The sequence below is a fragment of the Phasianus colchicus genome, chromosome 8 (assembly GCF_987193195.1).
Source record: "Phasianus colchicus chromosome 8, bPhaCol1.hap1.1, whole genome shotgun sequence".
Classification (NCBI taxonomy): domain Eukaryota; kingdom Metazoa; phylum Chordata; class Aves; order Galliformes; family Phasianidae; genus Phasianus; species Phasianus colchicus.
The window spans coordinates 25,610,507-25,636,719 of record NC_143443.1 but is presented as its reverse complement, the minus strand read 5'-3'; the positions used below and the strand labels follow the sequence as shown (position 1 = coordinate 25,636,719).

The window sequence follows — 26,213 nt, the reverse complement described above, 5'->3', positions numbered from 1 at the left end:
AGATGGTGTCATGAATAAAAAGCTTGCTAATAACATCCACAACCTTTGTTTCCATTCAAAATTTGAGAAATACCATTTTTTAAAAAAGCAGAAATTTGTCTGAATCCTTACTGGAGGGTTTTTTCCTTCAATTCCCTGAAAAAGCAGGTGGAGAGGAGGAAAGTAAAAAAAAAAAAAAAAAAAAGAAAGAAAGAAAGAGACCACAAAAAAATCCCCCACTTTTCTGAAGCTTGTCCTTTTGGCTTGTTTATGTCTGTATCAAGTACTCAAGGTTCCATTTATCTTCAGGATGAATTTTGAAAATATAAACTACTCAAAAGAAAATCAAGCCATGAAAAAAAGGATTATAAAATCACAGAATCGTAGGGGTTGGAAGGGACCTCCAGAGATCATCGAGTCCAACCCCCCTGCCAAAGCAGGATCCCTACACCAGGTCGCACAGGTAGGCGTCCAGGCGGGTCTTGAATATCTCCAGAGAAGGAGACTCCACAACCTCCCTGGGCAGCCTGTTCCAGTGCTCCGTCTCCCTCACCATAAGGAAGTTCTTGCGCACACTGGTGCGGAACTTCCTATGCTCCAGCTTCTGGCCATTTCCCCTTGTCCTGTCTCTGCACACTGCTGAAAAGAGTCTGGCCTTGCCACTTTGCCCCCCACACCTTATATATTTACAGACCTGGATCAGGTCCCCTCTCAGTCTTCTCAAGGCTAAACAGACCCAGTTCACTTAGCCTTTCTTCATAGGGGAGATGCTCCAGGCCCTTCACCATCTTTGTGGCTCTCCGCTGGACTCTTTCCAAGAGATCCCTGTCTTTATTGTACTGGGGAGCCCAGAACTGGACACAGTACTCCAGATGAGGCCTTACCAGGGCAAAGTAGAGGGGGAGGATCACCTCCCTCGACCTGCTGGCCACGCTCCTTTTAATGCACCCCAGAATGCCATTGGCCTTTTTGGCCACAAGGGCACACTGCTGGCTCATGGCCAACCTGTCGTCCACCAGGACACCCAGGTCCCTCTCCGCAGAGCTCCTCTCCAGCAGGTCATCCCCCAACCTGTACCGGTGCATGGAATTATTCCTCCCTAGGTGCAAGACTCTACACTTGCTTTTGTTAAACCTCATCTGGTTTCTTACTGCCCAGCTCTCCAGCCTGTCCAGGTCTTGCTGAATGGCAGCACAGCCTTCGGGCGTGTCAGCCAATCCTCCCAACTTCGTATCATCAGCAAACTTGCTGAGGGTGGCCACTGTCCCCTCATCAAGGTCATTGATGAAGATGTTGAACAGGACCGGTCCCAGCACCGACCCCTGGGGGAACACCACTGGTTACAGGTCTCCAACCAGACTCTGCACTGCCAATGACGACCCTCTGTGCTCTGCCAGTCAGCCAGTTCTCAACCCACCTCACTGTCCACTCATCTATCCCGCACTTCCTCAGCTATGTTATAAGGATGTCATGGGAGACAGTCAGTATCAAACGCCTTGCTGAAATCAAGGTTGACTACATCCACTGCTCTCCCCCCATCCACCCAGCCAGTGACAACATCATAGAAGGCTACCAGGTTGGTCAAGCATGACCTCCCCCTGGTGAACCCGTGCTGACTACTCCCGATAACCTTTTCTTCCAGTTGTCTGGAGATGGCATCCAGCACAAGCTGTTCCATCACCTTTCCAGGGACAGAGGTGAGGCTGACTGGCCTGTAATTACCTGGATCTTCCTTCTTGCCCTTTTTGAAGACCGGAGTGACATTGGCTATCCTCCAGTCTTCAGGCACCTCCCCCATTCTCCAAGACCTCTCAAAGATGATAGAGAGCGGTTCAGCAATCACCTCTGCCCTCAGCACCCGTGGATGCACTCCATCGGGTCCCATGGATTTATGAACATTGGTGTTGCCTAGGCGCTCTCGGACTGCCTCTTCCCTGACTAAAGGGAAGTCTTCCATTCCCCAGACCTTCTCACTACCCGCCAGGGTCTGGGATTCCCGAGGGGGAGCTTTTTCACTGAAGACAGAAGCAAAGAAGGCGTTCAGTATCTCCGCCTTTTCAGCATCCCCTGTTACCAGAACACCCCCCTCACTTACTTAGTAGGGGACCTACATTCTCCCTAGTCTTCCTTTTACTGTTAACATACTTAAAGCCTTTTTTATTATCCTTTACCACCTTTGCTAGATTCAATTCCAGGTGGGCTTTAGCCTTCCTCGTCGCATTCCTGCAGGCCCTGACAACATTTCTATATTCTTCCTGAGTGGTCAGACCCTTTTTCCACATTTCATGGACCTTCTTCTTCCCTTTGAGTTTGCGCATGAGCTCCTTGCTCATCCACACAGGTCTCCTGCCACCCTTTCCCGATTTCTTGCTCACAGGGACGCACCGATCCTGAGCCTGGAAGAAGAGCTGTTTAAATGCCGACCAGCTCTCACAGACCCCCTTACCTTCTAACACCCTAGTCCACGGGATAGCTCCAAGTAGGTCCCAGAAGAGATCAATGTTGGCTCTCCTAAAGACCAGGATAGCAATCCTACTTTTTGCTTTTCTTCTTCCACTCAAGATCTTGAACTCCACCATCTCGTGGTCACTACAACCCAAGGTATCCCCCACTTTTACTTCCTTAACAAACCCGTCCTTATTTGTGAGAATAAGGTCCAGTAACACCCCTCCCCTCGTCGGTTCCTCCACCACCTGCATCAGAAAGTTGTCTTCGATACATTGCAGGAACCGTCTGGACCACGCGTGCCTGGCCACGTTACTTTTCCAGCAAATATCCGGATAATTGAAGTCCCCCATAAGCACCAGCGCCTGGGATTGCAACGCTACTTCCAGTTGCTTATGGAAGGCCTCGTCAACCTCCTCCTCCTGATCAGGGGGCCTGTAGTACACACCCACAACGGTGTCACCCATACCAGCCTGCCCCTTGATTCTCACTTACAAGCTCTCCACTGCTGCATCACCCTCCCCCAGATGGAGTTCAATACATTCTAGCTGCTCTCTCACATAAAGAGCAACTCCACCACCCTGCCTCGCCAGCCGATCTTTCCTAAAAAGCACATAGCCCTCCATGACAACATTCCAGTCATGCGAGCTGTCCCACCATGTCTCCGTGATCACAATGAGATCATGGCCTTGTGACCACACACAGATCTCCAACTCTTCCTGTTTATTTCCCATGCTGCGCACATTAGTGTACAGACACTTCAAGGAAGCAGCACCCCCCTGCCCCTCTCCATCCCTTTGAACTCCACCCTTTTCACCCATCAAACTCCGTTTTGAGCCACGCTCAACCCCAGTGGCCCTCATTATGTCCCCTTCCCCCTTCATCACAGTACCAAGGTATCACAGGTACCACAGTACCAAGGATATATTCCCAAAGCAAAGCAGTGAAAACACAGTCTTTCTGTTGTTTGCATAAGGAAAAAAAAAAACTGATAGCTAATTATCCCCCTTTATATAGCTAAATGATTCACCTTAAATAAGCCTTTGTTAGAAGTTCCTATAGAAATTAAAGTTAAAACCACTAGATTCTATCACAATTAAATACACTGTATAAAAATAAGTTGAATAACTAAATAATTCAACAGGAAATTATAGCTGTGCTATAGAATTTTTATGAACTTTTATTTAAGTATTACATTCTTATTAAGGAGTCCTGCAGACTTGGATAAAAATTCTGCATAAGAAATTATAGTTCTCTACTCAAATCTGATCTTCTCTGTGTGTAAGGATAATTTCACATTATCACAAAATATCCTATTTTGTATTACAATCGTAATTATTCCTCACATCATTGATTTTTTGAGTTCTGTCTTCTACTTTTGATGAAGACAAGAATGAACTGAGTACATCAGACAAAAGCTTCTAGCTAAAAATAATAATAATAATCATTCCCAGCCTCAGAAAATGAAGACTTTCCATTAACTGGTAAAGCTGTGTCTTTTTCTTGACATCTTAAAACAACCTGTTAGGCAGACACAAATAATACAAGCCTTAGCTTCACAGATACTTGGAAAGAATATATGAAACCTTTAGAAGAAGAAGAATTACAACAACATAAACCCCCACTAAAAAACAGGAGTAATGAAAGCTTGTAGTTTCTTTTTTTTTTTTTTTTTTTTTTGTATGCAGTGGAAAGGTTCTTTTTTCATAGCTCTACACAGTATTCCCTTTGCTGTCAGCAGTCACATGTGGAGGTGATGAAGAACTTCAATCAAAGTTCAGATGCTATTCCATCCTCTGCTCATTGTTTCCAGCTGCTCTAAGTCTTGGCTCCTGAACCACTTTACAAGTCTTAAGTCTAATTAACATCAGAGCATTTCATGTTCTGTCTGCAGGCATCCTGTTGCACCCAGCTACTGTGGTCTGCCCTTATGTGAGGGTACTTCCCCACCCCTCCAGCCCCAAAATGAAGAAAACAATAATCAGCATTTTAAAACCAGAGATTTAAAAGACAGGCTGGACAATCCACAACAAAGGTAGTGGAAGAAGATTCAGCAGACTGTGTTTCTCCTCCTTTTGGCCCACAGAACTTCCTGTAAGCAAACACACTTGTTTTCTGGAGAAGAACTCTACAATGCACTCTATAATTTCGTCATAACAGCAGCTGAAACCCATACAGTGATGACTGTGGGGTATTTGCTTTCTGAATATTGGCTAATTCTGCATTGACAGAATGTTTGGGTCTAAACTAATGGTTTAAGATATTCAGCCAACAAGACGTACACAAAAAATAGTCGCACATTGATACAACATTTAACATCTAAATAAATAAATTCCTCATTATCTTGTGGAACTGACCCAGGGTCAGAACTACAAGAATTTGACTTCAGGGATTCAAATCTTATTCACTTTTTTTCCTCCGAGTCTCTACAAGGATTTTAGGCTCTGTTTTGATTAATCAGACCTTTAGAATACAATTCAGCCCACATAAATTGCCTTTTAACAGGCTACTTCTTACCACTGACAAAACAAAAAACCTCAGGGATCAGCTTAGAGAAGGCAGACAAGTTTCAAACTGCTACATTCAGATAAAATAAGTCATAAATCAGATTTAGGAACTCCTTTTAGCATGTCTGATGATCACTGTTGCCCCAGGACTGTATATTTTACTGCAGAACGCAGTAAAATTATTAATCCCTAATTTTTTACTTGCACTGGATTTTAACAAGGTTCTCTTTGCAGTACAAGATGCAACTAACATCATTTCTGTAAGAACTGCAGTGCTTTCACGAAGAATTTGTCAGCATTCAATGTCATCCCTGCTGTTTATCTGTCCACTAATTGTCTTGTTGTATCAGGCAACAGGTATTTCAAGCAAGCATATTCTGGTCGCAGTGCTCCCTGGCCTGCCCACATCTGCTGAACTCTTCATTTTACCATATCAAGATGCCACAGGGGAAAATAAAAGAACAGCAGAAGACCTAGAGCAGGTACTGTGTCCGCTTCTCAGCGAAGTAAACATTTTTGCATTTGTTTGTGTATATGGGATTTCCAAGTGAAATAATTACTGCTATCAGATTAACTGAGATCTAAACAATGACTGTGTTATGTTCAATATCCTCTTTGATTTTTTCGTTGCTTGTTTTTCACAAAAAACAGCTTTAGATGTATAATTTAGGATTGAAAACTGATCTGGTATCCCTCAGTATAGTTAAATTTGTACGATGACTTTTCCTCCTTGGGAGAGAAGAAAGATTCTATTCTACTTCATGGAAATTGGAAGACAGCAGGAAGATTTACCAGATGGTTCCTGCTGAACTGCACTGGGATAACCTCATGAGGAAGAATTTGAGATGGTCAAAAAATCTGAGAAAACTCTGGAGGATAGGGCTGGGTGGTAAACCTGGAAAGACCACAGTTTCATTGGCCTTTAGACAAGGGGATGTGTTAGATTATCCTGCTGGCTGTCTTCATAATTCTGGCACTGGGGTTGAGAGACTCCAGCATGTTCTGCCTGTATGAAGCTGAAATAGGTTGCAATGAACAAGAAAACTATATCTACCTGCAAGACCCAAAAGGTTCTGTTCATGAGTGGGCAGTGGTGTAGAGTGAGTCACAAGTTAAAATACTGTGCAGGACAGAAATCTTGATGCAACTGCCACTTTATTATCTCAGGTTCCAGAGGCAAAGATAATTAGCTCTACATGGAGCACCACTGTATCTGTCCATAAAGCATGTCAGTAGCCCAAGAGCAGACGTACACCCTTGTGGGTGTGAGCTTTATGAGTACAAGAGCAGAAGATGCTATCAGCTCACAAATCTCAGCCACTGCATTATGATAAAATGCTCAGCATTTCTGGGTGTCTGCTCCTCTATCTGGTGGCAGAGGGAATTTAGCATTGCTCTTGTATTTTCCCTTGAAACTATAATTGACTAATACTTCCCATCAGTTCATGTATCACATTATCTTCTTATATTCCTCTAGGTTTCAATTCACTAGGTCACCCATATTCTTAAACCTGCTGCTCAGCATTCTTAGCAATAATGTTTTCTTCTTTCTGAGTTTTTTTTTTTTAAAAAAGTGCCTTTTCTCTACAATTTTTCCCCACCCATAAAATAAACAAAAAAAGATAAAGATTAACTGCTCTGTCAAATCTTTCCTTACCTTTCTAATTCACCTACCTTTTCTTTTACTCTATCTCAAATTGATAAGGAAGCCACTCCATGAACTACCAAGTTTACATCTGTCCCAGCTCCCTTCCAACACTCAGCAGCTTACTGTATTCTGCTATGTACTTCCTCTCTAGTTATCCCTCTCTTTTTTCCACCTGTAAAAATGGAATCTCTGTGAGGGTGAAGAAAGGAAGCCTTAACAGTTCTCTCACAACCCTTCAAATTGGGCAAGAAGAGATGACATTTTCAATGAAAATCCTGCAACTTTACTGGCAATCTGCAGGGCCCAAAGAGTAACCTTTGAAGAGAGTGAAATTATTTGCCATTTGCAGCCAGCTCTGTTTTTTTTAAATGGAGAAGTATCTTCCCTGCTCCCACCAGGATCATCAGAGTGCAGTTTCTTACTGGTCCATGGCTACTACATTTCCCCCTTTCGGGGGGATTCTAGTAGAAAATAGTATTGTTTTCAATGGGAACTACATAAGAAATGCCCCAAAAGGTTTTTATGCCCTCAGCTCTGAAGCATATTCTGGTACTGTTCCTGTTTTGTCATCCTGTAATTTGGCCTGTAATCCTTCTCTATCCTTTTCTCAAAAGTGTTGAGAGCTCATTTGCTGAGATGAATACTGACAGCAGATGTTTTTGCTGATGGTAGCTCAGGTTGCTTCTTAGGTACTTTATAATGTATAGTTTTCTTTTCTGATAGGAATACAAATCTTTTGTATTCACAAGCAAGCAGCAAGCCATTCAAAGACTAGTATGCAAGTCTGTGTTCGCAGGTGCAGACCCAAAGGAGTTATAGTTCTGGATAACTTTTCTAATTTGGAAGGGAAACTTCAAATTATACAGAAGTGCTTCATATAAACACTGCAAGGGAATAAGGTTTTTTCCCCAAGTTCTTATTGCATAAGTTCATTTTTTTCCCTCCACACTTTGAAATCTCTCTGGTCAGACTGTATGTAGGTGGTCTCTGGGTTCCCTCTGAATTCAGAGGCAGCTATATGCCTACTTGTCCCTTGGGAATCTAGATCTCACTTGCCTCTTTTTAAAGATGACTAAACACATAAGCCTTAAGCTGTTGAGTAAACAAACAGTTGGACTGCCAAGCATGTAAGCCAGGCTAGGGACTAATTTCCCATTAGATTGAAACATTTGTGTCTTCTACCTCTTGCTGAAACTATGTGGCAGAATGGTAGAATGCCATTTTTTCCCTCAAGTTGATGTACCACTCTAATTCAAGGGTCTCAAAAATTACATTTTCTAAGTGCAGTACTGTAGAGAAAGGTGATAACAGATAACTGCTTTAAGCCAGTCTTTAATTACCCAAGAAAGATAAAGGTCACAATCTGTTACATAAAAATAGCTGCTTACCTCTTGCCCAAAATCAGAACTGACCAAACACTCCAAATAAGGTGTTCTCTGAGTAAAGATAACTTCCTTTGTGGCAGCCAGCCCTCAAATGAAGTTAGGGAAGGGTGGAGCCTGGCTTCTGGTTGCACAAGTGAATTGCTTCCACTGGTGCTGCTAGAGCTGGCCTTGCCCCTTCTCAGGGTGCTCAAATCACTGTTTTGGGCCATGACTTAACGTTTTCCATACAAGTACTAATTGGTGTCATTTTTTCACAAGTTACATTCACAAAATTCAAATCTTCATTCCAGATACTTCCGACAGTAAAATCCCTTTAAATCAGTAACCATTCTTGATAGGTGAAATAAATGTTATGCATGAGACTAGAAGACGCTTTCTCAGTGTACAATATAGGACAATTCTATCTAACAAATACAGACTGTGTGATGATCTTTGTCCACCCTACTTTCTATAATCAATATAAACTTATTCTTCATAGTTTTACAGAAATGAAGGGGTGGTTTCATCCTGTGGAATTCCCAAACATTTTGCACATGCCAAAAAAAAAAAATCTGGTATTCATGACCAGAATGCTATAGATTTGCCTTTCTTTCCTTGTTCTTTTTCTCCCCTCTTAGAATACAGCACTGGTTCACCTGCTTTGTTTCCCAGCAGGTGAGACAAACCTGCTTAGAAATGAAGAAATAATTGATAGTTATAAAATGCTGCTGCTTCATGTCCTTGTTGTCACTGCAACACTACTAAAACACCTTGCAAAAAGAGCCACTGAAAATAACCATCAGCCACTTGGTCTGGATTGCAATTGTTAGACTGTCTTTATGGACAGGCTAGGTGAAAGTGATGATTACAGAATTCAGATACGCTGGATTCAAAAGCATTGAGTTTTTCCTCTTCTGTGAAAGGCAAACCTTTAATTAGAAGTATTTTAAGTAATATTTTTTAGTAATTTTAGCACTAATCCAACTCAAAATGAATGCACAGTCAGAAGAATATTCTACTTAAAATTCAACAGAGGGCAGTGGTACAGACACAATCACTCAGTTGTTTCAGTGCATGTTTTTACTCCGTATGAGGATTCTGAAGGGTTATCTTTATACTTACGCATGCATTTTTTTTTCTCTCCATATTATCTAATGCAGACTTTTTGTGAAATACAGGAAGCACCTCTCTTGCTAAGTCAAACATAAGCAGGACATATATGAGAACTCTAAAGAGATGTTTTCATATCAAGGAAAGGTTTCAATGTTTTCCTGTGTTCTCCATTTACCTAGCCTGTTCAAAATAACTGCAAAAGCAGAATGTAAACAAGATGCAAGAGCAACTACCTAATGACATTTGAAGCTATTAATCTTACCTCTGAAAAGAGCTATCAGCAATGTAGAAAGCATGATGGAATCTCTGGCAAATGGCATCACCAGCTGGTTAGTAGCCAACGGTGATCAACATATTGCAGCTGTGACCACTATCTGTACCCAGCCAAAAAGATGGGAAGTGACAGATGACTGAGTATCAAATGGACAGTGATGAACTGAGAAGGCAAAATACCTCTAGCACTATGGAAGCTGGTGCTCACAAGTCTGTATGTTTATATATCTTAGGATTTGCTCCTTAAAGCAGCTTTAGGTTTACTGCTGCTTCACTGTATGTGACATATCTTCTATCTTTATTTGTGCTGGGTTCTGAACTCCTCTCCCTATGTTTTAGCATATTTGTTTTTATTACTCTTCTTTCCTCTCATAATTCAGATAAGTCAATCTGAATAATTTTTTAGCAAGGTAATGATTAACTGAAAGCTTTCAGAGCCTACAGAAAGAGGTGCTAATCAATCCTAGAAGTAAAGTTTTAGGAAGAAGAGGAGCAAGTACATAAAATTTACTAGAAGAGATTTCTCTTTAATATTTGCAGCTTTGCTGCTTGAGAAAAGCCTGGTAACTAAGAAGTAAAGAAAAACGGGAAGAAAAAAGGATAATATGAACATTTTATTGCTGTTTTTTTCTTTTTAGCTAGCTTTTCTTGATCAGCTGCTTACGTGCCATAGAAGACATTATCTGTGTATTTTCTTTTAGTGTCTGTAATACTATAATGTGATGGAAAGTACAGCAATAATAGTGGAGTAGCAAAGTCTCAGGCTGTAGCAAATGAGGACAATTCCAAATACAGTAGCTGTGGAAACAAATACAAAGAAAGAAAATTTACTTACCTACAGAAGGCCTCAGATATGCAGGGATTTCCAGGCGGATACCCTTGTCTCCACTGCCAGCCCTTAAATGAGGTCTGGGAAGGGTCGGATCCTGGCTCCACCCCTTCTGGCAACTCAGGTACATTGCATGCACCTGAGCTTCCCTGGATTGGCCCTGCCTTCCCACCAGGTGCTCAATCACTGCTTTGGGCTGTGACTCTGCATTTCCGCTACAATGTCATTGAACTAACTTCTGCCACATATCAGTCTTCTCACCTCCTCATTCTTGCTCAATATGAGAGCAGATCTGGATTCTCAAGACTCCTGGTCACCTTTGCTCAGCTATAGTGTATTCTTGTTCATATTTCTAGGGTCGATGTAGGATTTGTATTTGCTGATCAGTTTTTGTCCTAGACTAACTACAGACGTGTTCTCCACCTTGTGCTCTCATGCTGTATCTCAATACTATGGCAGCCTGATTTCTTGCATCTTTCATCAGAGAACCTAAGAAATTTCAGCTTGACCCAAGTAAGTCAGTGACTTTGGTCTTTTCAGAGCTAGGACAAGAGAGGTTGAGAGGCCTCATGTGAAATAAGTTTTTTTTAGAGTGAGTAGCACAGTTGAGTGTAATCTATGTTTGCCCTGACTCCTGTTTCACTTTTTTACTACCACTTCAAGTTGCTTCTACCAATCAATGTGCATAATTCTTTCCTTAGTTGTTTATTGATTTACCCAATGAACTGAACAGAATTGTGCCACTCATTAGTTGAAATCCTTACACATTATCTTTAAAAATAATCTAGATTCTTAACTAGTACTTACTGGCACATTTGAATCACATTCAATTAGTGTAAACCAATTTACACCAGAGATTTCAAAATATGGTAAATAAATGCAAAAATGCTCTTATGAGTGATAATTCTGTTTCTTGGTTCGTACAGTTCCTTCATAGTCCTAATTCTGACAAAATGCTAAGAGAAGCCAAATTAATTCTTGTTTTGTTCAATTTTTAAATTGGAATCTCTTTTCCTTCACAAATTGTCTGTTATTATTATTCATTATGTGTCCTTTGATGAAAAATGATACATGAAGAATGGTTTCTATTACTGAATTATTTTTGCACATCATGCTTAATTCTGCAAATGAAGCAGATAAAGTCAATGAGGCTCAGTTAAGGACCAAAACTAATTCTGAAAGCTAATTATTTTCACAAGGGAGACTTTTCAAGACTATAAATTAGAAGGTTGCTATTCTAAGAAGTTACATCTTGAGCTGAGTTAGTTACATCTGAGTGAGAGAGGAACAGGGATGCTAACCTGTTCCCCAGCTGAACACCTAGCTGTTCAGTTAGAGTTATGTAGATATTCACTACATAAATAGGCAAAAAGTACTGTGACGTTTCCTTATTTGCTTTTTGAACAACAGTGTTTCCATGGTACCACTTTAAATGCAGACATCAATGCAGGCAAAAGGCCTTGTTTTCTGCTGAAACCATCTTATTACCTCAGTAAGCGTGAGATCAACCCTTGTGTGAAGAATTACTTCAAACATGTTTTGTTCATCACAAATCATATGAGAGTCAGAGCCACACATAGGTTAAGGTCCACTCACCTGTGATCCTCTGAGCTAGAAACAGACCTGACAGAATAAGAATGGCAGAAATGTTGCTTCTCCAGTCCGAGTGTGTCTCTACACTTCACAGATCCTTCTGAGACTGTGTGAGGACCAGAAACAACATCAGCACCCACCAGCTTACTTACTCTGGAGTATTGTGTCCAATCCCAATGCGAAGCTGGCCTTTTAACTGTGTGCACTTGTTTATAAGCCAGATCAAATGGTTTATATTTCAGATTATTTTAGTTGAATGAAAATAAATTTATTATTTGCTCTTCTTTTTTTATATATGTATATTTCATGGACAATCTTACTTTCAATAGAAAGAAAAATTGAAACATTGTACCAAATGAACAAACATTTTAAAAACATATCTGAATACATCTTTTCTTCCTTGTGTAAGGAAGGCATATGTCTGACTCTTAAAAGATCTTCTAGTGCTTTTTAAAGAAGTCTTGGACTGTTATTCATTTTCAGATTTGTTCAGAGTTCATGAAGACCCAGGTAAAAAACTGCACTCTGAAAGCTACTCTTAATTAAGCCAAGGAAATATGTGGTGGACTCTAAGCAGCATGAAGAGTTGCTGTCTATTTTGACTTTGCATATAGTCCCGGAACACTGACAGGCAGAAATGCTGATGACTTAAGGCAGAAATCATCTTTTCTGAGTTACATTTATGCAATGAGGTCCTCATTTACAACGAGGTAACAATGCAATACAATGAAAGTAAACTTCATTTGCGACTGTTTCACTCTTCCTTTATTCATTTTTCTTACTACTTCACTCTTACAACACCTCTTTTTCCTATTAACTCTTATATCATATTGCCAGCCGAGAACATTTGTTGGCCTTTCTCTCACACACTCAGCCTGCCAACTAGGAGGCTGCCACAGCATCCTGCAGCTATAGTGTTCCATCCTCCTCATCCTGCTGTAGGACTCTTCAGCCAGGCCAGAAGAGGTTTTTCTACACATTTCTACACATCACTGGTGCAAAACAAACTCGCTCCCCCTTCTTATGCTGACTTTCTCTAGGTTCTCCTATTCTATTCCTTGCCCAAATTCCTGATGAGGCCTGTAATAGGTAACAACACTTGCTAGCTGCGTTCTGTTATTCATCACATGTACAGACCTTCCTTTTTAGTTAGATTCTGTGAACCATTATGTACCTGGTTTACAGCATTCCATCTGCATCTGTTGCTCCAGTTTTAGAGATGAAGTGCTCTTTATAGTTGTCAGTCTTGGTTATTAATATGCTCAAATTCTTAAAGAGGGATATAATTTGCTTCCCAGGCTTTCTTCACATACAGCACAGCTTTATGTCACCATCCCTGCTGCTCTGAGCTCACCAGATGGCTCTTTGTGAGCAGGTGGTATTTTTTCTTACTGTTGGAAGAAATATATTTACTCATTCTGGCACCCATGAAAAAAAAATGTAAACTTTAAAGAGATATATTAAAAATATAAATAAAATGCCTGTAAGAGTTATTGCCAAATTGATATTAGACCAAAGGCACCTATTCAAGTGATCAGCAGCCAAAAATGAAGTGTACAAGCCAAGAGAATTGAAAGAACCATTAAGAACGTTAAAAAAAAATAGAAGCAGCAGATAAATCTCATACTGTGATGAATGATAGCCAAGGAACATCTAATCATATCAGGGTAGATTTACTGAAATAGCTCAACCAGACAAAAATGAAGAACATGAAAAGGATGGTTTAAAAAATATTGGAATGTTCTCTTTTTCTGACAATTTTTCATTAATCTTCAAGAAGGAATAAGGATTTATTTAAAACAAATTAAATTAAGTGTTGAGCATTACTGTACAGTTCCTCTTTATCTTGGCATGGCTGTAAAAACACAGCATTCTCTGCAATTGTGTAAGAGATGTGGGGTGGGGTGGAATTTTTTTGGCATTTTTCAACTACTTCTCCCTCATACATCTACATGCAGAAGAGTGGGCATCTTCCATTGGAAAATTGCTTACTGCTGTGAGAAAAGATGAAACATGAAACATCTAGAGAATGAACATACAGAAGACAGAGGAAACTCTCAAAAGTCTGTTTGCAGGCTTCCATGCCTTGATTGATCTATCTGGAATTTTGCTTTTAATAGCAGCATATCTGAAAATTCCCGGATACAGTTGAAAATTAAAATGGAGAAAGCTATGTGTGCATAGTATGAGAAACTGATTTTAAAAAGCAGTGTATACCAACAGATTGAACCAAAGCTGGACTTCTGACTCTACAAATATAGATTCCAGACAGTTTTATCTTAGCAAATGCTCATCTCTTCTCTTGCATCCTTTAGGGTGGAATAACTTGCTTTGTTTTTCTTATAGAGCTCTTCTTGTTTTCAACACAATTATAGAAAGAAAATTGAGAGAAATAAATGTTCTGTGGGAGTTCTATTCCATGAAGTAGAGGATAAGAGCACGTTCTCTCTGAGTCCCAGAAGAATAGATGTAATGTACATTTTGTGTAAGACAAATACACCTCATATTCAGTCAACTGCATAGACATTATCAGAACTTCAAACTATTCCTGCTATGTTTCTGGAATCAGAGACCAGCTGGCCTGAAACTTAGGGTTGAATGAAATTAAGTTTGTTTCTAGGACTTGAAATTCAGTGCAAACTGGGTTAAGAAATTAAACCCTTCATTTTGATCCAGGTGTGCTGGGAACGTGCTGTAAGAAACTAAAGCTGACCACTCAATATTTTCTTTGTTTTAAGCAGATGTATGCTAACAATGGAAATGCTTATTTTTGCTATGTACTGTTGTGGGATGGTCCTACAGGCACTCCGTCTGGTGTAATGTTGTTTTGGGGCTCAGTCTCTATTTGTGGCTGGGCTGCTCCTAGACGAGTGTGAGGGGAGAATTTGTTTGTATCAGTCATTGCTGGCCATCCACATACCACTCTGGACATAGTACTTGGAGATGTGTTCAGCCTTCATGAAATATATTTTTATGAGTTGAAAGGAAATTGTATTCAGAAATTCCAGTGCCTTTGCATAGTCTTTGCTTAGCATATAGCTCTATTTCCTACTCACCTATTAGCAATATAAGCTGATGATAAGGAAAAAAAATGCATTTCTTATTTTCTTCTAACTTCCAGATTTCAGAAATACTGATCCAGAAACTGAACCAAAACTTCGTCCATTTTGAGTTGAAGCCAGGGGTTCGAGTCCTTGTCCATGCTGCCCATTTAACAGCAGGTGAGTGTCCTCTTTCTTAGTACTCACTCTCTGTTGATAAGTAAGCACAACTCAGCGTGTGAGCAGAATTAAAATGCCCACTCCAATCCTCTATTCTTTGTCACGTCAAAAAAGTTTAGTGGCATTTATAGCCAGCAGTAGAGGTATGTACTTTTTGGCTATTCCTGAAATATTCAACAGCTAAGCAGCACCATGGTATATTCAGCCTGGATCACAGAATGCAAAGTTCATCAGCAAGTGCTGAACATTTTCTGATAATCTGGAGCAAATGAATGATCACAGCAGCAAAGCACAGTTAAAAAGCTGTTCAGCAGCCTGAAAGAGTCAATTTACATATGCACATACACAAGATCAGGCAGTTTGCCCTTTAACTAATCCTATCTCAAGATAAACCAGCTCTGAAGTCTCGATATTTAATTACACGTGTCTCTGCGTATTCTGTATAGAAAATCCTCATTTCACAGTACAGTTCCTATTTAATTATTGTAGGAGATGGGACGTATAAATCCATGCTCAGGGTTTTAGGAATTCCTTTTTTGGTGGATTTGCTGGAGAAAAATCATAATTCTGATCAGCTTCACCTGCTAACATGGAAATAAAAAGCCTCAGTTCACTCATACCAGTGACCTGCTACAAAAAGTTCTTCATGGTATGAACAGGTCTGGCCAAGATGGTGTCAGCCCACGTGCTGCCTTGTCAACAAAAGGAAGGAAAGAGAGACTGTTTAAAAAGAAGTGTGGTGTGACTGCATTTACATTCTCCTAGAAGAAAGCCTTGGTGTTAGCAATATTTTGTGTTTCCTAAGCAGAATTTGCTAATATCTGCCCTGGGAATATTGCTGCCTGTTTCTGCTTCCCTTTAGATGTGGAACATATGAGCAGATTTTCTGCTTTTAGACAAGTTAGAACCAAAAGCATAGAAAAGCAAAGATATACCACAGCTGGTTAATCTCTTAAGAATAGAATGATAATAAAAATAATAATAAAAACATCTTGGACAGTCAGTTTGACTGTTCTTTATTCTGTAGATCGTAAAAAAATGTTCATAGATGTATGACATAAGAATTGTATAACCCTATGTTTAAGATTTAAATCTGTGCCCATTTTATGGCCAATGGAACAATCCTTGCCCTGAATTTTCTACGTTGGCCAGTGATACAATATGTTCTTTCAGAAAATGCTCAGTGCTCGTCTTGGAATTCCAGGAAAACTGTCTGAAAGCATCTAAATGTGAGCTTGCAACATGGAGTTACCTGAAATTGCTCACTGTTTTTGTAATTTGTTCCTGTGTGTTTACTCTGCTTGTGCACATGGCTATTTTGCTTTTTGATTGATGTTCATTAAAGTCAGGATCAAATCCCACATCAGCATTTAGAAATGACTCATCTAGCCCTGAAGATCCTATAAGCCTTTTCTAATAAATTGTAGTTGGAAAGAATTGCCTCAGATATACGTGGTTAAGGCTCCCCTTTACCTCTTGCTACTGCAGGGACATACTGGATTTCATGCAGTGGAAACACGATGCTTAAAATCATGTCTCCAGCCTCATCTTTCATACAGGGTGAATCTCATCCTTTTGAATTTAATCCCAATTTTGTGCTGTGTGTAGGAGCCTTCTGCATGTCCTTGGAGAGGAATCTGGGATATCTCTGCTTGAGTGTGCAGATGATCTCTAGATCAGGGTTGCCTAAAAGCTGGGCAGCTCCAGTCCCAAAGCCAGACAGTTAGCACAGGTACTGACAGCATTTCTTCTGGGCTACAAAGCCTTGTGTTCTGCCCTGTATGAACCAAAAGGCAGGGTCTGTTGATGTGGCACACTGCTTTGCTGTGTAAGAGACTGCTCAGTTTAGATGAGCTGCATAAATACAGGATCTTTGTGGTTGCTGAAAATGTATATCTTTATGTTTATGCACACACCACTTTTTGTCTGTAATAGATGCAAACGGTCATTTGTGCTGTCAGGTAGATTTTGTTTTCTTCCCTTCTAAGCTTATCAGTGAGATGTGAGTGATTGCTGTAACCACGTTCACAATGTCCTATAGGAACGCTACAGGATTTTGTCTCTTGCAGAAATATGATTCAGCAAGAATGCAAAATAAGCCTGGATTGGCAAATTAGATATTAAAAAGCCCAAAGTGCAGCTACTGTGGAGTCTTTGAGGGAATATTGTCCCTTACCATGTTGCTGATGTCATGGGTCAACTTCCTGACTAAGTAAATAGCCCACTTTTGTGACATCAAAACTGGGGAATAGATTAGAATTTGACAAAACACCAAAAAAAGAGATTTACTTTGCTGCTGAAAGCTCTTGTTTGCGTTGTCAAGGAAGAAGAATTCTGCTTTTGAAATTCAAGCTTTTTAAAAAACTATGATAAAGTGGAGTTCAAGCAAGGCAGGACCAGAACAGATGCAGTCCCTGGGAAACACAACCCAGGGGGATTCATATGTCTGAGAGATGCAGCTCTGGACCATAGAATCTTATTTCCAGTTTGACTTTGTGTTGGAATCCTGGCAATTATGGGTTCTGTGTGGACTGAACCCCACAGCTCATCAAGTGTTTGCGTAAGTGCATGTGTACATATATGTATTATGGAATCATATAATTGTAGAATATCTCGAGTTGGAAGGGACCCAGAAGGAACACGGACTGCAATCCCCGGCACCACACAGGGCCACTCAAAAAGTCAGACCACATGTCTGAGAGCATTGTCCAGACAAACATGTATATAAATGCATCCCTGTTCTCAGTGCGCACATACGTTGCTCCTTGTGTGTGTGCCTGGTCATGCACAGCAGAAAGCATCAGAGAAGCTGCAGAGAACAAAAGTGCAAATATCTAAATTAATTTGGTTTGGACATTCAAGCAGAATGTGAAGAAATGAGCCTCTTTGTGCATGTTGTATTTAAACACTAGAATTCCCTGGGACGCAGAAGAATGACAGATGTTGGGCTCAGCACGTTTCACGCCTGTGTGTTCTTTGTTCAGGCCACACTGGAGGAAGGATTAATTCATGGCAATTCTGGACAACAGATTGCAATCCATTCACAATGTTCACTTCTGCTTCTCTTGAAAAAAAAATTAAAACAATGTCTTCAGCTCAGTGAACAACAACCCCAGTTCTAAGGGAGAATAAAATGTGCCAGCATTCCTCACAAAGCAGTTAAATAGTTGTTTATGGCAAGGTTCTGAGTGCAGCATTACAACAAGAAGATTGAGTGGTGCTGGAATCAGTCAGAGAGCCACTTCACCATCCCAAAGAACTGCAGAAAGCCACACAGCGCAAACACACACAGTTCAGATGTATGAAGGATTCATAGCAATAGATGCCTCAGCTTCCTGAGCACAGCTTGCGGAATGCGAGAAGTTTTTCCACTTCTCCTGATAAAATCTGGTTCATAGGCTGGGTGTGATTGCTGAAAGCTTGCGTATGCGCAACACTGCTGCCGGAGTCGTTCTGTTTGTGTGTGTTATTTGAGTGATAGAAACTGCCTCTATTTAATCTTGTTTACTTTGTATTTCTGGGAAAGCACGCTTCTGGATGTTTTGTGTGGCCTTATTTTGCAAGGGGCTATGAAAAGGTGCTGCAAAACTCTACAGAGAAGCACCGGGAGACTTCTCGTTTGATTTAGATTTTTCTTTTTCTTGAACCTTTGCACTTCCTTGCAAAGATGACCTGTGGGAGAGAGAACAGGGCACAAGGGAAAGAGAGAAGTGTTCCAAGGAATAGGAAAGGGATAGACAAAGAAACTGAACATGTCAGAGGTGTGAGAAGAGCTTGCCGTGGTAAGGCATGGATGCTGAGGCAATGTTTGTGAAGGGCACCAGCCTTCTGATTGTGAAAAAAGAGAACTGAGCAGAGAGCAATACATTTGATACTGGGACACTTGCTTCAGAAAAATCCAGTAGCCAGTTGCTCGTTATCCAGCAGGCACTGAGAGCTACTCAGAGTAGCTCCAGGCAAAATAGAAAGTCAACATGACAAGGTAGCCCATGGGTAGCTCCAGGATCCTTCAGAAAGTCTGGGTTTGGTACTCGAGTGACCTCATTTGCAACTACCTTCAGTAACTGCCTGCAACATAAAAGCGTATTTTTCAGACTTTATTCTATAAAGTGCCAGAGAGGAGAGGCCTCTAAAGAGAAAGCTATGGTGCCTTTAGGGCTTAGGCTGAGTACGACAGCTAGTCTGAACCCAGGTTTCTTCCCAGATGTATTAGAAAGAGAAAGGAGCCCTGGAGACAGGTGGACAGATGAGACTGTTATAAATGCCATAGGAGAAAATTAAGTACATTTTTGGAGAGAGAACTTTTCCCTCTAGGCTGGAGGTGACTCTAACCTTCTCTCCCTCTCTTGCAGCTCCCCTGGTGGACCTCACTCCCAGTCACAGTGGTTCAGCAATGTTGATGCTCCTCTCTGTTGTTTTCGTGGGACTAGCCGTGTTTGTAATCTACAAATTCAAAAGGTATGACCTTCCCTGGGCCATTTCCTTCTCCCCACTGCTGCCGGGGATTTGTTTGCTGGGTTTTCCTTTTCACAGTGATTTGTTTCTTGGTTTGCAAAAGCTAATGCTACATCATCTGCCAGAGTACCCCCCAATGATGGTTTCTGTTAATGTTTTAGGAAGATTCCTGGCCTTAATATATATGCACAGATGCAGAATGAAAAAGATCAAGAGATGGTCAGTCCAGTCAGTCAGAGGGAAAGCATACCTAATGTCCCTCAGAGTGAGCTGATGAGCCCTGAACAACTAGTAGATGAGAAGTTGGATGTCCAGCCCATAGGTAAATAACTTGCAGCAACCCGCAGTTGGTCAGACTATGTCTGATAATTGGCTAACCCTTTTCTCAGTCTTCCCCTTTCCCATCTCCCTGCACACTCCTCCTGCCATCCTCTTCTGCTGCAGTGTTAGTTTTGCTACAGGAAACCTTGCTAACTCTCCCCTCTCCCTCAATGCCCTGTGATGAAAGGGAGAGAAACAACTATAGGCTTTTTCCCTCCCCTAGTTGCTGTGTAGATCCTCTTCCCTTCTCAAAAACCCTGCTGCACTTAACTTGCGCTATAAGGCAATTTAATTTATTTTGCTGGGGCTGATGTTGTTATGGGGCTACAACTCACACCTGAGTCCTGTCCAGGAGAACTTCAGCCACCCTCACCTGGAACATGGAGGTGAGCAGGTGATTCGGTAAGTCAAATCTAAAAGTTAAATATTTGTTCATGTTTTCACTGCTGTGGCCTTCTTGGTGTGCCAGGCCTCACTGCTAGTAGCAATGCTAGCCTGTGTGATTCTCAGGGAAATAGAGCGAAACCTGGGATCTCAGCACTGGGCTACTGGGTTTGCCCTCAGGCTGATTACTCCCACGTGATTCTGGTTGAAAAATTAACATTAGGATTTAAAGTGAACAGCATTGAGGTGACCATACTGGGTTCAGTCACCCATTTGCTCATGCTCATGATGTTATCACATCACCCTGAGTAAAGTAAAAGCGTTGGGATGAAGCAGGGAGCTTTCATTCTGGGGGTATGTTCTTCTAAAGCCAACATTGCTTAGGAATTGCTTGGGCACTGTTCAGCTTTGTTTGTAAGGGGAAAGCTCTGCAGGCCCAAACCACAGGAATAGTACAGGACTCCAGCAAATAACACAGATCTGCTTTAGATGAATTACTCATAAAATGTACAGTTCTTCTGACTCAGATAGAACTGATGCATAGTCATAACTATGATCTTTTATTTTCACAATTTCATCCACTTAACCAAGTGTTAGGTCCCACCCAAGGAAGTCCCAAAATTGTGTGGGAGTTTGCTAAAGCAGATTTGATGTCTTAGCTACCACAGAGAGAGAGCAAGGGGAAGGGCAATTAAAAAAGGAAATATGATGTGCTAAGATTGTGGCCTGTGAAACATCCTGGGAGGAAAAAGAAGAAAATCTCTTGATGAAATTGATGTCTAAATTGGAAGCTCCAGTGCAATCAGTAGTGATCTCTTATCACACATTCACCAAGGGGAGATCTGGTAGCTATTAAAAGCTTTTTAGCAGTTATCCATCAGCAGACCTGGATATCCCTGCTTAGCAATACACAGGATGGACTGAGGGAACCAACCTTCCCATGTGGTGTTCCCCATACAGAGCAACCCCAGGCCACAGTCCAGAACCCAAGGAAAGGAAATGCAGCCAAGGTAGTCTGGACAGAGGACTTCCAAAAGGCTTGTGGATCACCAAGAGGTTTCAAGCCAAGACCCGGAGCGGTGGGTCCTAAATTTTAACAATTATTCTTTCTTTTTTTTTTTCCTTCTGTTTTTTTCTCTTTTTATCCTGCAAGCTCCAAAATTGGTCTAAGTTGCCAAGGGAGAAACACCCAATTTCAGGCAGGAACCCAGTTCCCAGACTTAGTTGAGCTTTGAGACTCCTCTTTCTAAAGGAATGTAATGATCATGATTTCCACTGTTGGCAGAGAGTAGCAAACGTTTTCAGAGGTCGCTCAGACTGAAGAGACAACAGTCAGCCAGCCCCTACCTCTACTCTTGCTGATGATGGGAATTAATCTCTTGAAGCCTCTGGGATTAGAGAAGTCAAAAGCCAATTTGGGGGTTTGGTTTTCATTTGGTACAACTGTAGCATTTTTAGCTTTCTACAATAGCTAGTGTTCTATGGATTTCTCAGCCGTACTCTGCACTGCTGGTCACTGTATTGAATCAGAAATAGGCCTTTTATTCATCCTTGGGTTTCACCTGTAACTACAACAGTAAGCACAAAAGGGACAGATAGTCTCAATTCTCTATCAAAATAAATCCTTCCAAACAACTTCTTAGGAGTGTTTTTTTTTCCATTCTGGCAGTAAGATGAATGTGGAAACTAAATCAGAGATCACTGACAAAATGAGAAGGTCTGGACATAGATGTGAATAAAGTGCAAAGGCTCTTTACACTTGTATACAACCACTTCATGTGATTTTTGTAAATCAGCAATTTCTTTTTTAATGAGTTTTCCTTCTTTTGGGAAAACCAAGCAATACTGCAATTGGGTGTTTCTCTTTTGTATGCTTGTTCAGAAGCTAGTTTTTTTTCCAACTCCTTTGACTAACATTCAGAGACCCTTCCTTGGAGGAATGTAAATGAATGTCCCTGGATCATTTAATTTTCTCTCCAAACCCTGGCAGCCAAAAACACAGTTCCTATTTTCTGGGTGTGAGTAGTTTAGGCTCTTCTTTTGCAAAGGCAAAGCTTAAGGTTACTTATGAAATCGCTCATACCTTCTAATTGCAAATGAGCCCCTCTTTCCCTCCATCCCTCTGCTCTGGCCACTCCCTCTTCTGTTCTACATGGGTGAATCATCTTCATTAGCAAAAGAACAGTACATCACCTTCAGCGTTTTGAATGACGAGAAAACATTCGTGGGAAAAACATATCAGTCTGGAGCCGTTCAATCCCAAAGGCCAGCAAGGTGATACCTTCAAACATCTTCAATAAAACACACTAATTATTTACTGACTCTTATTTTGTTCTCTCTTTGTCACAGGAAGTATTTCCACAGCTGCTGAGCCCCAGAGCACAAAAGAAATCCCTACCTATGTAAATGGTTGAATTGAGGACACCGATATATATCAATATTGGAGAAAAAAAGAGAACTCATTGCATTTGGACTTTTTAATTCTTCAGATGACAAAGGGTTTTTAGCTTTAAGCCTGTGCATGTGGACATTATACTGAGACCATAGCAGAACTGCATTGTACAGGTGTTCAATTTTAGTGGGGGGTGGGGGGGAGGAACTGATATCACTATTCACCCCTGCAGCCCTTCCCGTCACTCCTTCACTCTCTTTTCTTCTGATCTGTCTCTAATTTGTAGAAAATTCATAATGATATAGGCCAAGAATATGCATGGGGGTCTCTTCTTTAGGGAGATGGGTGGGCTGGGATGTGGGGGGAGAAGGGCTGGGGAGGTGGGAGGGAGCATTTAGGGTTCTTGGCTTTAGATTTAACTGCTCTTTTAGCACTTTGGGCTGCGGGAGGGCTAGCCGCCCCAGCAGACTTTCATAGGACACAAAAGAAATCACACTGGAGTTTAAAGGCACTGAAAATCTTCTTGGGTCAGTCTGGTTTATGTCTTAATTTGGACTCTGCCCTTCATTCCTCTAGCTGCAGCTGCTGCCTGCACCCCACAGTTGCACAGAAACTGAGTATGAGCTTGGGCAATCCCAACTGCAAAGCCAAGCTCCTCATTAAACAGCTTTTTAATCTACTCACACCAAGGCACCCCTTTCCGAGCACTGTTTGGAAATAAATTTCTGCCTCCTAACCTTGGACTGAACAGAACTAGGATACATTGCAGGCAGGGAGGTCTGTATTGCCAGCATGAACTTACACTGCATTTTGTACCAGTCTTACACCTTAAATTGTGACTAAGAAAAAGCCTAGTAACACCCTCAACTGCTTTTATTGTTGATCTTGGAAGTTGTCTGGGGAAGTCCACGAGATCTCTACCTTCTGGGACTCGCCCCTAGGCCTGCCATTTGTCTGAAAGACACTTTGTCCATATAATAGGGAGCAGTCTGTATGCAGTTTCCCATGACTTTTGGAAAACCCATTTGTTTTCTGCAAACTACTGTCATTTGAGGTGGAGGAGGGGAGATGGATTTAGCTTGAGCATGTTCCCATACATTTTGAGCCCTGGCACCGCAGGACAGTTGTTGTACAAGTTCTTACTGCTAATGTAAGCGGTGTCTTACATTGCAACTGGAAATGTGACTTCAGGACACACGCATGTAGGCTACACAAAAGAACAGGGAAAGCAGACTTAGCACGCCTCAAACAAGTCCTTTCAGAGCACCTGGTATCTGGCTGAAGCCTATCCCATAGTCATCACAATTGCTGATTTACAACACCACTCAGGTAAATTCAGAAATAAGATTTTGGCTTGAAGCGCAAAGAAAGAAATACAGTAGCCAATATACATTTATTAGCTATGCTAGGTGAAAGCCAGTAGCAGCTGGTTCATAATTGGTGTAGCATGATTAGGATGCATCCTGATTCCTGATACGAATGTGTTTTGTTCAGTAGATGTTGGACGAGGCAACCTTTGTTAAATATGGGGCAAAGGGACATTCTTGGCATTGCCTGGGGTCCTGGAGCTGGGGAGGAGGGATGATTTTGAATTTTTCTGTCACAAACTGGACATCAACACCACCCAACCTACTAGCTGGCAAATAAATAAATAAATAAAAAGTTATACCAAATGTAAGAGCACCCATCAGACCCACAGTAGGCAAAGGATGATCACAGAATGAAGTCCTCTGCCACTTTCTGTAGTCTCTCTGCAGACAGCTAAAGACACAGCAGTTTGTATGGCTTTGCTATTGTGTTTGCAACTACAGCTTTAAGAAAGAGGGGAAAGTTTTGGTAGCAACTGTATAATACTCCCCAGTGAAGTCCAACATTAGCCAACTTATTTTTATAGTAAGCCAATCAAAAAGTTTTCTTATAGTGTTGGAACTATTTCTAATTTTAAAATTACTTTTTTTCAATGTATTTTTTCATCTTCTTTTCCCCTTTCGTTAAATACAATGTAGCGTAATGTATAATTGCTATTGTTTATTGCTTTTACAGTCATATTTATTAAACAGATTATGTCTCTAAATGAAGGCCCGTGTTTCTGTTGCTCATTTTAACGCTCTCTCCTAGACTGAGATCAGTAATTATGTTAAAAACAGGAGGAAAACCTTTGAAAATAAAGGGAAATTCAGTAGCATGGAAGTTAGAGAGGGTGGATAAAGTGTGCTTCTAAAAAAATGCTATACTTACAAGCCAAAATTAAGATAACTTTCTTAGCCTTCAGGCAAAGTGAAGTGTAGTCACACTTATAAGTGAAGCTTGGTACTCTTACTTACGTTCTGCAGGTGGAGAAACTGAGATGCAGGGAGAAAATGCTGTTTCTCTGGTTTCCAAAGAGGCAGTGAGTTGAGCTCTTTGGGGCTCCAGCTCCATTCTTTGCTTATGGTTATACACCCCTATACACAATTACTGTTAAAGGTTCCTTTGAAATATGTTTTTGAGTACCCTTTTGCCAACATTGATGAAGGAAGTTTTTTGGGAATTGCCATGACTAATTCATCAGGTTTTGCACATGAAAGCAATGAAACATAGGAAATTTCAGTCATCTTGGCAGGTAACAGTGGGTGCATGTTGCTGAGAAAAAGAAAAACACATGCTGCTCTACTTTTCAAGTTGGGTTGAAAGCGCCGGATCATTTGCAGGCCTCCCCACCACAAAAGCCACAGTACTGCATGGTAAGTACAGAAGTGCTGAGTTTGCTTACTGGAGGAGCATGACATTTTTCCATCCTGGTAAACACTCAGTATAATTACTAGCCTGAAGTACTGAAGCAGACACTAGCATTTCTTTTCTTTACCTTCCATTAGGGTTGATGAACAGCTGGTGCAATGATGTCCATTGTGCAGGTGACTCAAGAAGCATGTATAGATGTAATCTGCTTTTATAGTTCATGTGCTCACCTGAATTAGGGGCATCTGCTGTGACCCTACACAGTAAACAAACAGTAAGCACCTCTCAAGCATATTCAGATGATTCTCTTCAGCTTGTATGCATCCTGAGGCAGAGACTCATTGGTGCATGTTGTTTTCTGGTTTGTATAATAGTAACAGCAATGCACTGCTAACCTCTGAACACGGGTAATAAACAAAGAATATACTTAGAATACCCAATATGGATACAAATGTGAATTTTCCCTCAGAAATAGTATACCTTAAGAGATTTAAAAACAAAAACCTTATTGTCCTTTAGCAGAAAAAGCAGGGAGTTAAAATATCATTTAAAAACTCAACATCTTTTCCTACCATCATCTTAACTTCCAGGACAGAGATATATGGATGAGACAGACTTATTGGATTCAGAGGGATTCATATTTCTCCATCTACTAAGGCTAGGATGCTGGATCGCCTTTCTTTGAAAACAGCAGGTATTAGTGGTCAAATACTTTTGATGTTCTAGTCCTCAAACAATGCTAATATGTGACTACATTTAATGGCTTATCTTTTGCTGGAAAGCAAGACTCTTAGAGCACTTTCTGAAATGCTAATGCAAATGAAAGCAGGACCCTAAATGAACCTATTCTTAGTCCTGTCAATTTCTGCTGAGAATTTCTGACAACTGCATTTAGTCTGGTACCTACAGCTGATAACAAGGGATTAGTATTTTATCTGTGTGCTGTCATCTCGCATTGAATGCATGGAAAG

General features: G+C 40.9%; 1 protein-coding gene across 2 annotated transcripts in view; it reads left to right on the top strand.

Moving 5' to 3' along the window:
• The window catches only part of LOC116231792 (VPS10 domain-containing receptor SorCS1-like), a 277,398-nt gene extending 252,837 nt beyond the window's left edge, over positions 1-24,561 (top strand). Inside the window, exons 23-28 of one of the 2 annotated variants that reach the window (XM_090145485.1) lie at positions 5,282-5,413; positions 14,873-14,972; positions 19,325-19,430; positions 19,589-19,749; positions 21,093-21,211; positions 22,482-24,561. In XM_090145485.1, the coding sequence (XP_090001611.1) occupies positions 5,282-5,413; positions 14,873-14,972; positions 19,325-19,430; positions 19,589-19,749; positions 21,093-21,211; positions 22,482-22,538 (675 nt within the window). In that variant the 3' untranslated portion in view covers positions 22,539-24,561. The remainder of the gene's footprint in view (positions 1-5,281; positions 5,414-14,872; positions 14,973-19,324; positions 19,431-19,588; positions 19,750-21,092; positions 21,212-22,481) is intronic. The other variant, XM_090145486.1, reaches the window with a different exon arrangement.
• Positions 24,562-26,213: the final 1,652 nt, after the last annotated feature.